At 43.0% G+C, this 13,498-nt stretch overlaps 2 protein-coding genes across 3 annotated transcripts in view; one reads left to right on the top strand and one right to left on the bottom strand.

The window, feature by feature from the left end:
* The window catches only part of EHHADH (enoyl-CoA hydratase and 3-hydroxyacyl CoA dehydrogenase), a 49,755-nt gene extending 49,233 nt beyond the window's left edge, over window positions 1-522 (bottom strand). Inside the window, exon 1 of one of the 2 annotated variants that reach the window (XM_061194391.1) lies at window positions 228-522. In XM_061194391.1, coding sequence (XP_061050374.1) covers window positions 228-301 — 74 coding nt within the window. In that variant the 5' untranslated portion in view covers window positions 302-522. The other variant, XM_061194390.1, reaches the window with a different exon arrangement.
* An 11,225-nt stretch (window positions 523-11,747) lies between these two features.
* The window catches only part of MAP3K13 (mitogen-activated protein kinase kinase kinase 13), a 164,769-nt gene continuing 163,018 nt past the window's right edge, over window positions 11,748-13,498 (top strand). Inside the window, exon 1 of the mRNA XM_061194389.1 lies at window positions 11,748-11,863. The gene's annotated coding sequence lies outside the window, so the exon portion shown is untranslated. The remainder of the gene's footprint in view (window positions 11,864-13,498) is intronic.

Genomic DNA, 13,498 nt, shown 5'->3' with positions numbered 1-13,498 from the left:
TAGCCATCTGTCTGCCTCTCAGCCTCGGTTTCCTTACCAGTGAGAGAGTTCTCTGCAAACAGGAACTGAGCTAACCAATGTAAAAGGCCCTGGCATATGCCCAGGTTTAATCCGTGTCAGTGTCTCTCTCCGTTTAAACCAGCAGGGGAGAGTCAAAGCCTCCACTGCAGGCAGGCGGCTAAGATCCTGCTCGCTGTCCCCGGGCTGAAGGCGGCCGAGCCCGTTACCTGAGCGCGTTGACAGGCGGGTTTCGTAGGCGGATCAGCGCCAGGCAGTTCTGCAGCCGCGTAAACTCAGCCATGTTTCCTCAGTCGCCGAGGTCGCCTCAGCTCTGCCCCAGGGAGATATCACTTTCACTGGGCGCTGGGCCGGCCCCGCGAGGAGGGGCGCCTGCTGGGCCAATGTGAGCTCGGCACTGCCTCCCGCCCCCCGGGCCGCTCCCGGGCACCGACGCCCATCATCCAACCCAGATCTCCTTCCCCGGACCACAGCCCCGCGCTCTGCAGACCCCTGTCGTCTCTTCCTCTTTGTTGGCTCTTGTCCTGCTCCCATCACAAAGTAGATCAGGGAGGACGATGGAAAATGAGTGGAATTGCCAGCAAGTCGAGATTTGCAAACCGTTGGCCCAGAGGGGCTGGCTTCTCTGGACAAGTTCTAGGTTCCCTAAGTTGGTGGAGCTGTGTCCTCATCACAGTTTTCATCTTCACGATCCTTCTTAACAGGGACAGATATCTGGGATCCTGACAATTATGTGATATGACACACACCTGGAACACATAAAATACACAAATCATGCATTTCACCTAAATGGGTAGGGTACTAATATCAAATATTTACAGAACCATCATACAGCGACCTAGTGAAACCTTCAACTTTCCTGTCTGCCCAATCCTTCCATTTCTTTCTTCTTCTGCCATTCCTAAAGATTGTGATTTCTAATACTTCAACCACGAATTGAGCACCTATTATGTGCTAGGCTGTAGGCAGGAGACTAAAGATAAATAAAGCCTCGTTCAGGCTGGGACAAAGTTTTTAAAGATGCAGTTGGCCTCAGGCGGTCTCCACAGTCCATCAAGGGGCCAGAAGGCAGTCTGGAAGTTTCAGAGGAAAAAACAATGGAGCGGTTTTATTCACTAATGTTTCACCAATTTTAGCAAAGATTAAGGATTATTTTCATAGATTTTCTTTTACCTGTTGAAAATAAAACCAGGTTCCTACTCCTAGGAAAGTACCCATTGCCTTGAAGCCCTGAAAACAAGTAGCAGTCAGAACCCATCTAATCCATCAAGGACAACCTATCAAGGACAGCCCCTCATTTTTTTTTTTTTGGCTGCGTTTGGTCTTTGTTGCTGCGCGTGGGCTTTCTCTAGTTGCGTTGAGTGGGGGCTACTCTTTGTTGCGGTGTGCGGGCTTCTTACTGCGGTAGCTTCTCTTGTTGCGGAGCACGGGCACTAGCACTTGGGCTTCAGTAGTTGTGGCACGTGGGCTCAGTAGTTGTGGTTTGCGGGCTCTAGAGCGCAGGCTCAGTAGTTGTGGTTCGCGAGCTCTAGAGCGAAGGCTCAGTAGTAGAGTGCACGGGCTTAGTTGCTCTGTGGCATGTGGGATCTTCCCAGACCAGAGATCGAACCTGTGCCCCCTGAATTGGCAGGTGGATTCTTAACCACTGAGCCACCAGGGAAGTCCCAGCCTCTCACTTTTGATAGCCAGCCAATCACAAACAGCCCAGGGCACACGCCTCTGAGTGCCAACATTCAACATCAACCAGCCTCTTACAAGTGGCATCAATCTCTACTGCCTCTAAAATTCGCCAATCCCTGAATTCAACCTTGCCCAAAAACTATATGTAAGATCAACAGTCTGCTCTGCTTGGAGAGACTATGTATTACCAGCACAGCTTTCCCTTACTGTAGGAAGCAATAGATTCAGTATTGTCTTTTCAGATGTCGGCCTCTAGGGGATCAATTCTGCTGTCCATCCTAACAACTTTGAGTACCTCCACAAAGGCCGTGTAGGCAAGGCTTAACAGTTCTGAAATTGCTCCTGGAGGAAGTGGAGATCAGCATGGTGTGGAGCCGTTTTGAGGCATTTCTCTCATCTACATCTTGGAGTCAGCCACAGGTCATTTCTCATCTATCTCCCTAGTTTCATTTGAACACAGAACTTTCTGCCTTGCACCTCCCTCCCCTTAGCTGCAAATTTCTGTGTAAGTCTATAAAACTGCTTGGCAGTAGTTTATTATTTTTTTATTCTATTTTTTTTTTAGTGAAACAAGTAAAAGGTTTATTAGGAGGAAAAAAGTACATGTGAATAGACACACACGGGCGGGCTCAGAGGGAGAGTCGCGCCTTTGTGGCAGTTTAAATCACTTATATGGGGCCTTTCTTCTGGGTTTCCTCTGGCCAATCATCTTGCTTTGCCTGACTCTGAGTCCGTATTTGGTATAACTCAGGGTCCTCCCCTGTGTGCGTGCGCACCTCTTAGCCAAGATGGATTCTAGCACAGAAGCCTATGGGAAGGTTGACGCCACGTATTATGGGGTGGTGCCCCCTCCCTTTTTGGCCCCCAAGGAGTCTTTCTATGCATGGGTAGTCGGGAAGGTCTCCTTGACCTCAAGAATGAGAAATATCTGGTCTCTTTATCTTTTATCTGGGCAGGACTCAGCTCCTCCCTGCCTTGCTTGGCAGTAGTTTAGAGTTGGCTCCTCAGCAAGGCAGGGATTAGGGTGAGCAAGAAAGGTCCCTAGTGGGCAAAACTGAAGAGGGCACTCACTCTCAGTTTCATGCAATTGCTGACCCTGCCCTGCTCCTCAACAACAGTGATCCCCACAGTTCCTGTAATCTGTCATCCAGCCCCTCCTGTTTGGTGTCATACTGTGGGACTAGGGCTGCAGGTAGCAGATACCATGCTGATTATTCTTTTGCTGGCTATGTAAATAATAAACTGTCTAAATCTATTTGGACTCCTTACGGGCCCAATCTATGGCAGTGTAGCAAGCTAATATAGCAGGTGCCACCAAGATGATGTTTACAGACCACTTGACCCCTTGACAGTCTCTTGATCATTGTGATGAACTATTACATTCTTAAATTGTCTTCTCATTAGTTCCAACAAGTGCTACTTAACAGGATGCCATTCCTCTTGACTAACGCACTTCCACATCATTTGCATGTTACTGCTTTTGCTTGTTAAATATGTCATTTTCATTGCTGTCATGGTGTTGCAATTCACAAATAGATCAGTTGATCAGGACTTCCCTGGTGACACAGTGGTTAAGAATCCGCCTGCCAGTGCAGGGGACACGGGTTTGATCCCTGGTCTGGGAAGATCCCACATGCTGTGGAGCAATTAAGCCTGTGCGCCACAACTACTGAGCCTGCGCTCTAGAGCCCGTGAGCCACAACTACTGAGCCTGTGTGCCACAACTACTGAAGCCCACGCGCCTAGAGCCTGTGCTCTGCAACAAGAGAAGCCAACAAAATGAGAAGACCGTGCACTGAAACGAAGAGTAGCCCCCGCTCGCTGCAACTAGAGAAAGCCCACGTGCAGCAATGAAGACCCAATGCAGCCAAAAACAAGAAAAAAAGAAAAAGAAAAAGAAATATATTCAATGGCCATCATTAAAAAGTCTACAAATAACAAATACTGGAGAGGGTGTGGAGAAAAGGGAACGCTCCTACACTGTTGATGGGAATGCAAGTTGGTGCAGCCACCATGGAGAACAGTATGGAGGTTCCTAAAAAAAACTAAAAATAGAGTTGCCATATGATCCAACATTCCCAGTCCTGGGCATATATCCAGACAAAACTATAATTCGAAAACACAGATATACCCCTATGTTCATAGCAGCACTATTTACAATAGCCAAGACGTGGAAGCAACCTAAATGTCCACTGACACATAAATGGATAAAGAAGACGTGGTACACATATATAGTGGAATATTACTCAGCCATAAAAAAGAATGAAATAATGCCATTTGTGGTACATGCATGGACCTAGAGATTATTATACTAAATGAAGTAAGTCAGAAAGATAAAGACAAATACCTTATGGTATCACTTACATATGGAATCTAAAATATGACACAAATGAACTTATCTATGAAACAGAAACAGACTCACAGACAGAGAACAGACTTGTGGTTGCCAAGGGGGAGGTGGGGGAGGGTTGGATTGGGAGTTTGGGACTAGCAGATGCAAACTGTTATATAAAAAAGTGGGTAAACAACAAGGTCCTATTGTATAGCACAGGGAACTATATTCAATATCCTGTAATAAACCATAATAGAAATAATTTTTTTGCACCAGATTACCCACCTCTCTTGAATGCTCTCAATGATGGGGAGCTCAGTACTCTGCATGGTAGACATTTTTGCTTGCTAAAAATTTGCACTATTCCTTAGGACTTTCCACTCCCTATTCTACTTTTGTTCTCAAAAGTAATTACTCCATGATTCTACTCTTGCTATACACTGTCTTCCTTTAATTAGAACAGTCTTTCATCAAATACTTAAATCTGGGACAGATTTACAGTGTTAACAGACTTAACAAGTCTGTCCCAGCCTGCTCTTCTTAGGCGCTTCCTCAGGTACCACCATTTCTCATATGAGAAGCAATCTCTAGTTTCTCACTACGTGGGTTGTTCTGGACACTCTTCATGTTTGTCAATGGCAATGATTCTCTGTATTCTGCACCTGTCATCAATCAGGTCATATTCATGTTCCCTTAACTCATGTTTGTTCTTTTTTCTGATCCATAAAAACTCTTTTTCCTTTTAAATTCCAAGTGATGTGCTCTTTTCTTTAAAGGATAATTAACTTTTTATTGAGATAGAACTCACATACAACACAAGTCACCCTTTGAAAGTGTACGATACAATGATTTTTAGTATATTCACAAAATTGTACATCATCATCACTCTCAAATTCCAGAACATTTTAAGACCACAAAAAGAAACCCTGTATCCATTAAGTAGCCACTTACCATTCCCCTTTCTCCTTATCCCCAGCAAACACAGATCTACTCTAATAGAGACACTAACCTGTCTCTATGGGTTTACATATTCTGGACATTTCATATAAATGGACTCACACAATATGTGGCCTTTTGTGTCTGGTTTCCTTCAGTTAGCATAATGTTTTTAAGATTCATCCATGTTGTAGCATATATCAGTGCTTCGTTCCTTTTTATGGCTGAATATCCACATTTTGTTTATCCATTCATCAGCTGGTAGATATTTGGGTTGTTTCTACTGTTTTGGCTACTATGAATAATGCTGCTATGAACATTTCATGTACATGTTTTTATGTAAACTATGTGTTTAATTCTCTGGGGTATATACCTAGAAGTGGAATTGCTTGGTCATATGGTAATTCTATGTTTAACTTTTTGAGAAACTGCCAAACTGTTTGGCACCATTTAGCATACAATACATACAGCAATGTCTGAGGTTTCCAATTTCTCGAAATCCTTAGCAATACTTGTTCACTTTTTAATTAAGCTAGTTGGGTTTTTTTTTCAATTTTTATTTTTTTATTATTTATTTTTGGCTGCATTGGGTCTTCATTGCTGCGCGCAGGCTTTCTCGAGTTGCGGCGAGTGAGGGCTACTCTTCGTTGCGTGGGTGCTGGCTTCTCATTGCGGTGGCTTCTCTTGTTGCAGAGCACAGGCTCTAGGCACGTGGGCTTCAGTAGTTGCAGCACGTGGGCTCAGCAGTTGCGGCACATGGGCCCTAGAGCGTGCGGGCTTCAGTAGTTGTGGCGCGCAGGCTCTAGAGCGAAGGCTCAGTAGTAGAGTGCACGGGCTTAGTTGCTCTGCGGCATGTGGGATCTTCCTGGTCCAGGGATCGAACCCATGTACCCTGCATTGGCAGGCGGATTCTTAACTACTGCACCACCAGGGAAGTCCCAGGCTAGTTGTTTTTATATTGTATCTTTCTTTGTTACTAAGTGTGGTCTTGTCCCTTTTTGAGTGAATACACATTGAGAATCTGCCTGGCTTATGAAAAACACTCAGTAAAAATAGTCATGCTATTAGATATTATTAGTATTATGTTCCTTTGAGATGAGTCGAATTGAATTGTGTTTTTCCTCTAGGATTATATTTCCATCTGCTTTGAATAGCAAACAGGATTCAAACTAATATACCATGCACTGTTAAGGTCAAAGTAAAGCAGGTTGGCACGACTCATACCTCCACTAATGTAATCATCAAAAGTTCTAGCAACTAGTATTTATTTCCAGGTTTTCCCATCAAAGTGCTTTGATTTTAAGCCTGGAGATTGTGCTGACGTGATTATAGCACTGAGAAATCCCAAGGAAAAGGAAAGGGGCCAGAAGACTAGGGATGGGCAAATGTTTTGATTTTTGAGTAGGCAAAAGATGTTGTTGACTGGTGCATTTAAAACAATACCTCATGAAATTTTAGAATAATTCATTAAGGAGATGGTTTGTGAAAAGGAATTTGTGATCATCAAAGATATATTGTGTTCACTAACAACAAGATATGCCAAATTAATTTCATTTCAGTCTTTGAGAGGATTAATATATTGGAAGGCCAGAGAAATGTTGTACTGAGACTCCTAGAGAGATTTAACATGGTTAGATAATGGAATCCTTGTGAATATGATGTGTGTTACTTGATAACTGTTTTATGAATATTTGACCAATCATATTTTTATTGAGCAGTTATGTGTCCTAGGTACCGTTAATGTAATGTGAGCAAAAACATACATGGTTCCTGCCCTCATGTTCCCTGCTTCATAGTATTATGGAACAGTAGATTTTAACTGAGGGAGGTGGGGGGAGAAGCATGCATTTTGAAAATGCAAACATCTGGCACTCCCTTTGGGAGATTCTGATTCTGGGTGAACTTAGCAATTTTAAAAACCTCCCCCAGAGAATTTTAATGCACATCCTTGGTTAAGAAACTCATGAGGGAAGCTTCGAGTAGTTTGCTACAGTGTTCTTGACTTGATTCTGCCTTGAACTATATTATTTTTCAAGCTGGGCAACTAATAATGTCAGAATAATTTCATATATACATAGTATATAACTGCTCACATTATAAAATTAGAATTAAAGAGGGAAACTGTTGAGGAATTTTCCTGCTGCTTTGTACTTTATCCACAGATTGGTACAGTTCAATTCTAGATGAGTTTGTGTCACTGAGACCTAAAATATAGAGCTGGCTTTGTAATAGTCATTGGTGCTGTTCACAAACATTCTAGTTTTCTCCCCTTCTTACCCACAGTAGCATTGCACTTCCTGCTCACTGAAGTGAGGTCATGTGACATTGCTGTGGCCTATAAAATGTGAGCAGAAGTGGTGGAAGCATTAAGTTAATGGCTGCTCTGCTGGAACCCTTTTCCCTCTGGCTTGGCTACTGAAAATGTTCAAAACAGTAGTTGCTCAATCAGCCTAGGTTCCTGAGTGACTATAATGAACAGAGCCTCTTGGCACACCCAGAGTAATCTTGTAGCATGAGTAAGAAATTAATCTAAATTGTTCTAAGACATTTAGGTTTGCGGGTTGTTTACGTCCTGCAGTATTACCCTGTCTATCCTAACTGATGCAGAATTCTAGTGCAAGTTTGTGACAGTGTGACATTAATGGTGACTAATGTAAAGCCCTATGCTACAGTTAAAAACATAAAAATTATAGAGTGCCCAATCTATAAATTAATGTATATTTTTCTCTTTTCTAGCCTGAGAATCATCCTGGAATTACTGAATGTGTGTCCATACCCTCTGAGAGTGTGCACTGTGTACTGATGTGAAGATGAGCTGCCACGGCCATTTTGCCACCTTGCAGGAAGCTGATGGTAAGCTAAAGCAGATGCTACTGAAGGCAGAGCAAAGAGGCAAAGAAATATGGGTCTTGAATATGATTGAATTGCTGGAGCAACTAACCCTGATGCCTGTCATAACAGTCCACTTACAGAAGTCAATTCACCCCCTACTGTTTAACCCAGTTTCTGCCGTGTTTTGTGGAAAATGCAAAGATGTGCTGCCAATTCCCCCTCGAGGGAGGACTTGCAGTGCAGCTCCTGGAATGTGGTCAGCACGCAGCCCCCAGCTGTCAGCTTCTTCAGGGTCTGCCTCAGCTGCAGGGAGCCACCTCACTTGTGATTACACCCTTTCTGGGGCAGACTGCATCCGTTATAAAGGGATGGCCATTTCAGCCTGACACAAGATACTCTGATGGGTGATACCCAGGCGGGCTGAAGAGTCCTTGGACTTGAATACCAGTTCAACTTCTTTCTCTGACCAAGCCTGCTTTCATCCATTCCTAATAAAAATCTTTCTCCCCATCTCCCTATCAGTGTCTACTTCCACAAAACCCAGTCTGTGACAAGTTTTCTGTAACATCAGGCAAAAGCAGCCTAATTGAAATTCAGTGGGGTAGTTTGAACTTGGTCTTGTCTACAGGAAGGGAAATGCACTCATGGTCTATCTTATTTTTAACTTTGTATTGTGGAAATTTTCAAGCATACACCAAAAAATAGAATATAATGAAACCCAATCTACCCAAGTTCAACAATATCAATATATAACCAGTCTTTATCATCTGAACCCTCACATATTATTTTAAAATAAGTCTCAGACATTACATTATTTATCCATAAATACCAGAGTGCACTGATGTTTGCTTTGAGATGCAAAGCAATGCTTTTCCATTCTCCTCCCAACTCAACTCCTATCTATTGTTTCATCTATTCTTCCTCTTCCCACTGCCACCACTTTTAAAAGAGGAAGTATTTTAATAGGAGAAAGGGGAAGTATTAGTAGGGGACAGAAGGGTCCAGAAGTAGTCCTGGACTCCATTCTTTTTTTTTTTTTTTTTTAAATACTTATTTATTTATTTTTGGCTGCATTGGGTCTTCATTGCTGCACGCAGGCTTTCTCTAGTTGTAGCGAGCGGGGGCTACTCTTTGATGTGGTGCATGGGCTTCTCATTGCGGTGTCTTCTCTTGTCGTGGAGCATGGGTTCTAGGCACGTGGGCTTCAGTAGTTGTGGCATGTAGGCTCAGTAGCTGTGGCTCGAGGGCTCTAGAACGCAGGCTCAGTAGTTGTGGCATACAGGCTTATTTGCTCTGCGGCATGTGGGATCTTCCTGGACGAGGGATTGAACCCGTGTTCCCTGCATTGGCAGGCGGATTCTTAACCACTGCACCACCAGAGAAGTCCCCTCCACTCTTTCTTTCATTCATTCAACAAACATTTTAGAACTGTCCTCTCCCAGTCTTGGGATACTCAATCTTTACCAGTATAGATGGTTATTCAGATAGGTGGTATAATAATGTTTTTGGTTAGAGAAACTAACAAGAAAGAAAGAAAGGGAGAAAGGAAGGGTGAGAGAAGAGAGGAGAGGGGAGAGAGGGAAAGCAAAGCAAAGCAAATAAGCCATCTAGTGGTCACAGTGGGAGATAGCACGTGTTTTTTTTCTACTAGACAGACTAACACAAGGTTTACTGGAGGTAGGACCTTGAAGAGGAAATTGAGGCTAAGAGGTGAAGTGATTTGTTTAAGGTCACATGGCTAGTTAATAGCAGAGCTAGGCGTAGAACCCAAACAAACTGACTCTAAGACCTGTGTAAACTGTGATTGTCTGACTCTTAAAAATGTGGTTTGGGAGTTCCCTGGCAATCTAGTGGTTGAGATTCGGCGCTTACACTGCTGTGGCCTGGGTTCAATCCCTGGTTGGGGAACTGAGATCCCACAAGCCGCATGGCGTGGCCAAAAAAAATTAAAAAAAAAAAAATGGTTCAAATGATTTAAAATTTGATTAAAACATATTTTATACTTATTTTTATCAAGTTATGGTATGTTGGTAGCAAAGGGCAAAAAGTACATTGGTTGAATGAAGGCACTAGATGGACCTATGATAACATTAACATGGAATTATTTTTTCATTAAAAGGTCTGTCTCCCTCACCATGTAGAAAGCTCCTCAAAGGCAGGGGGTTATTTTATTCATCTTTGTATCCCTAACGCCTGGCCTGGTGTCTCTCCTGAACGAATGAATAAATGAATAAAATTAGGAGGCTTAGACTTTAGAACTGACTGCCATTGTCTAATTTTGTGACTTTCAGTAAATTATTTAGTTCCAATGGTCCATAGAGTCATTAAAAGTATCACTGACCTTTTTTAATGATAGAGTTGGAAGAAACCTTAAATATCATCTATTCCAACTATATTATTCTATGGGTCTATGGGATTACCTGGTCATTTGGAACACAGACTCATAACCAACATTTCAGTAATAATACCTATGTTAGCTTTGTCATAGTCCTAAAACAGAGTTTGAATATTTAAGAGAAATCGTGTCCAATAGAGAAGTCTAAATAAAGTTGTGCCATGTTATTGGCACTGTATTCAGAGTATTTATTTTTACGCTCAGAAACTGCTTGAATCCATTACTTATGCCTGTCCAGCCAGTTAAAACTGAAGGTAGAGCTCACAGGAATTGATACTTAACCCCTCATTTCTGGGTAAATATAAGAAGTTTGCCAGGGGAGAGGGGGCTACGGTGTTTGAAATGAACCCAGCAGTGGCAAGACCAGAACATTCACACGATCATCAGAATCCTGTGGCAACTGCTGGGTTCCACTGCTCTTGTCTCTCTTGGACTGGGATTTTCCTAGTCCTTTTCACTTGAGAGTGAAGGTCTTGCAAGTGAATCTGCTTTTACCTTATTAACACCTTGAGGCATATTTTGGAAATGGAGGAAGGTAGTGAGTGTTTTTAGACTCTGCTTCTGGCCCTAGCCCTGCCATTAATTGTGACTTTTGGTCAGTTGCTTCTCTGGATCCAATTTTCCTTACTTGTAACATCAAGAGGTTGACTAAATAATTATCTCTAAAGTTCTTTTCAGTTCTAACATTCTGTGAATTTTTTTTGTTCTAAAGATAAATCCTCAGCTCAGCTGGTCCCATCTGTTTTTTCCTGGGTTGACTCTCTTCCTCCCATAATAACTTACTATGCATCTCCACCTTTTTGAGGGCAGGGCTTGGGTTTTACTCATCTTTCCCTCAGTACCTAGCACAAAAACCAAGCAGGTGATTTCAAGGAGCGTCGAAACTGATTCTTATACAAAATTCCATCTTTGTCTGGAGGAACTCACAGTTCAGAAGTACCAAGCATCATTAATTAATCAATTAAAAGCTGAGGATAACAGGAAAACCGGTTCCAAGCTCCTTTACCATCTGCATGTTCCTACAGGAAACCAGAGAGCGTTTGTAATAAACACTCATTGAATGCTTTCACTATGCCAGCGCTTTCCATGTATTATCTCAAGTAATACACACACACCAACCTTATATTCTAGGTACTAATATTGTCTGTTTCACGCTTGAGGAAACGGACACAGAGAGGTTAAGTAACTTGCGTAGGTAATACCGTTACAAGTGAGAGGCAGCATCACTTCAGCAAGATTGAGAAAACCTTGTGATTCTCCGAGCGGCCTGACGAGTCCAGAGAACAGTGATGAGTTCAAAGTACAGAAGGAGCAGAAGGAAGTGACCGTCGAAGGGAAGGCTGCAGAAGTTGGCAAAGAAGTTTGAAAAACAAAAAAAAAATGCTCTTCTCCAGGCTGGGCTACATAGCCGGAGTTTAGGAAAGCAGGCAGAAAAAAACCGCGTAAACCAGGCCGGGAGAGCGCCTGGATCCCGGGGGAACCGAGGAACAGGCCGGAAGTGGCGTCAACTACCGGCGTCAGGTGCTTCCGGGACTGCGGGGCCGGGAGGAGTTCGGGCCGGACGCGACACCCGGAAGTTACGCCCTGGAGGCGGTACCTGGTTGTGGAGGGCGTCGCGATGGGCGGGGCGGGGCGTCCGTGGTCATCCTGGAACCACGGATCCCAGGCAGGTAACCTACGGGCCGAACCTGGACCGGGGCAAGGGTGAAAGTTGGGGTTGGGGGCTCAGATTGCTCGAAGCTCCAAGCTCGGGCGGGGAAACGTTTATCTCGCATGAGGTGGGGTCTGGAGGAAAGGCTCCTTGGCGTGGGACTCCCTGGAGAGACAGGGATACGAGGAACTTTGGGAACGGGGTCATGAGGGCCGAGGTCGTTGAGGAAATACAGGCTGAGTCTTCTAGGAATCGGTCATGGCTGGGGGTCACAGGCTCATGAGTGTTGGCGCTCGGGGGTGAAGAGATGGAACCTGGGCACTGAGATGAGCTGACCTAGAGTTCATTTCCCTCCTCCTCCGTCCCCCATCCTGTTCTGTTAGTAGGGGACAGCGACATCGTCTTTTCATCTCTTAATCCAGGACAGTGCTTTGCCACTATTAGGCATCTTTAGATGCTGTCAAATGAATGAATTAATGAACGCACGAACCCAATTCTGGATCAGCTGGGGGAACTTCTGAACTTCAGTGCTCCTACCTGTGAATGTAGAAGTGATGCCAGCTTAGTTTGCTAATCAGTGGTTTTGAGGATGTCAGTGCAGTAGAGATTCGGGATATTGTTGTTATTGTTTTGTAGTTATTGAAATTTAGAAATGTGTCTTAATATTTTTCTCTGGGGTGGGTAGAGAGGAAAGGCGATCAGTTTGGCTTTTTTCAGGTTCCTTTACTTTTCTGGGAATAACTTCCAGGTGAATGATACCAGACAGGAGTTGGCCATCAAATGATAAGCTGCAGTTGTAGCACTGAGCTTCTAATTAGTGTTCTAAGTGCTTTCTTTTCAGTAATATGAACTTGCTTTGTTTTGCGTAATGTTTTCTTCCTTAAATTGAGGTATTTTTACATTTGAGATGTAAATGAGAAGTATTTCATAATAAAGATGAAAATAGTAATCTATAAAAATCCAGTCAGAGGTTTCACTTGGTGAGTACACAAAAGGTTAACTCCTTCCAAACAGTTGTAGGAGGCTTCCAAAAGAATGAATCCCTGAAGGTTAAATTGTTTCCTTTGTAAAGTATTTGTTTAGGTGTCTTGAATGGAATAAAGAGTAGGCATAGACCTAAAGAACAAGTAGTGTAACCAGATTCTTTTTGGTTGTCAAATGGGAAAAAAGTGCATGTGACACATCAGGCTTGTAGTAAGATCTGGGCATGAATCACTATCTAGATGCAGTGATTGATCTAGATCTAGGGAGGTGGTTATGTGTATGGGTTTCATGCTATCAAATGAGATAGTAGCTCCTAAGTGGTTCTAGAATGTTATTATTAGATTGGATATAACGGAGTAGGAAAACCTGAATTTAAGGCTTTTTGTTTGTTTGTTTGTTTGTTTGTTTTACAAAGAAGAAACTAGTAAGCATTTTTAGATTTAACAATCTAAGCTGTTCTTAAAAATAGGTTGGGAAAAACTAAAAGTAGGCATGTGAATACCTTATTGAAGACATCTAATTTTTTAAAGTTTGTCTGCCTTTAAACCTTGTTTCCCAATTTCTGGAAACTGTTGGTTTCCAAATCATCCCCACCTTTGTGTGCTCTTACTATGGTGCCACTTTTAGGATACATAAAAATTTGGTACCTCTAGATTTGTATTAATATTAA

Source organism: Eubalaena glacialis, chromosome 6 (assembly GCF_028564815.1).
Source record: "Eubalaena glacialis isolate mEubGla1 chromosome 6, mEubGla1.1.hap2.+ XY, whole genome shotgun sequence".
In the NCBI taxonomy this organism is placed as follows: domain Eukaryota; kingdom Metazoa; phylum Chordata; class Mammalia; order Artiodactyla; family Balaenidae; genus Eubalaena; species Eubalaena glacialis.
The sequence above is the reverse complement of the archived record's forward strand: the minus strand, read 5'-3'. Positions and strand labels throughout refer to the sequence as shown.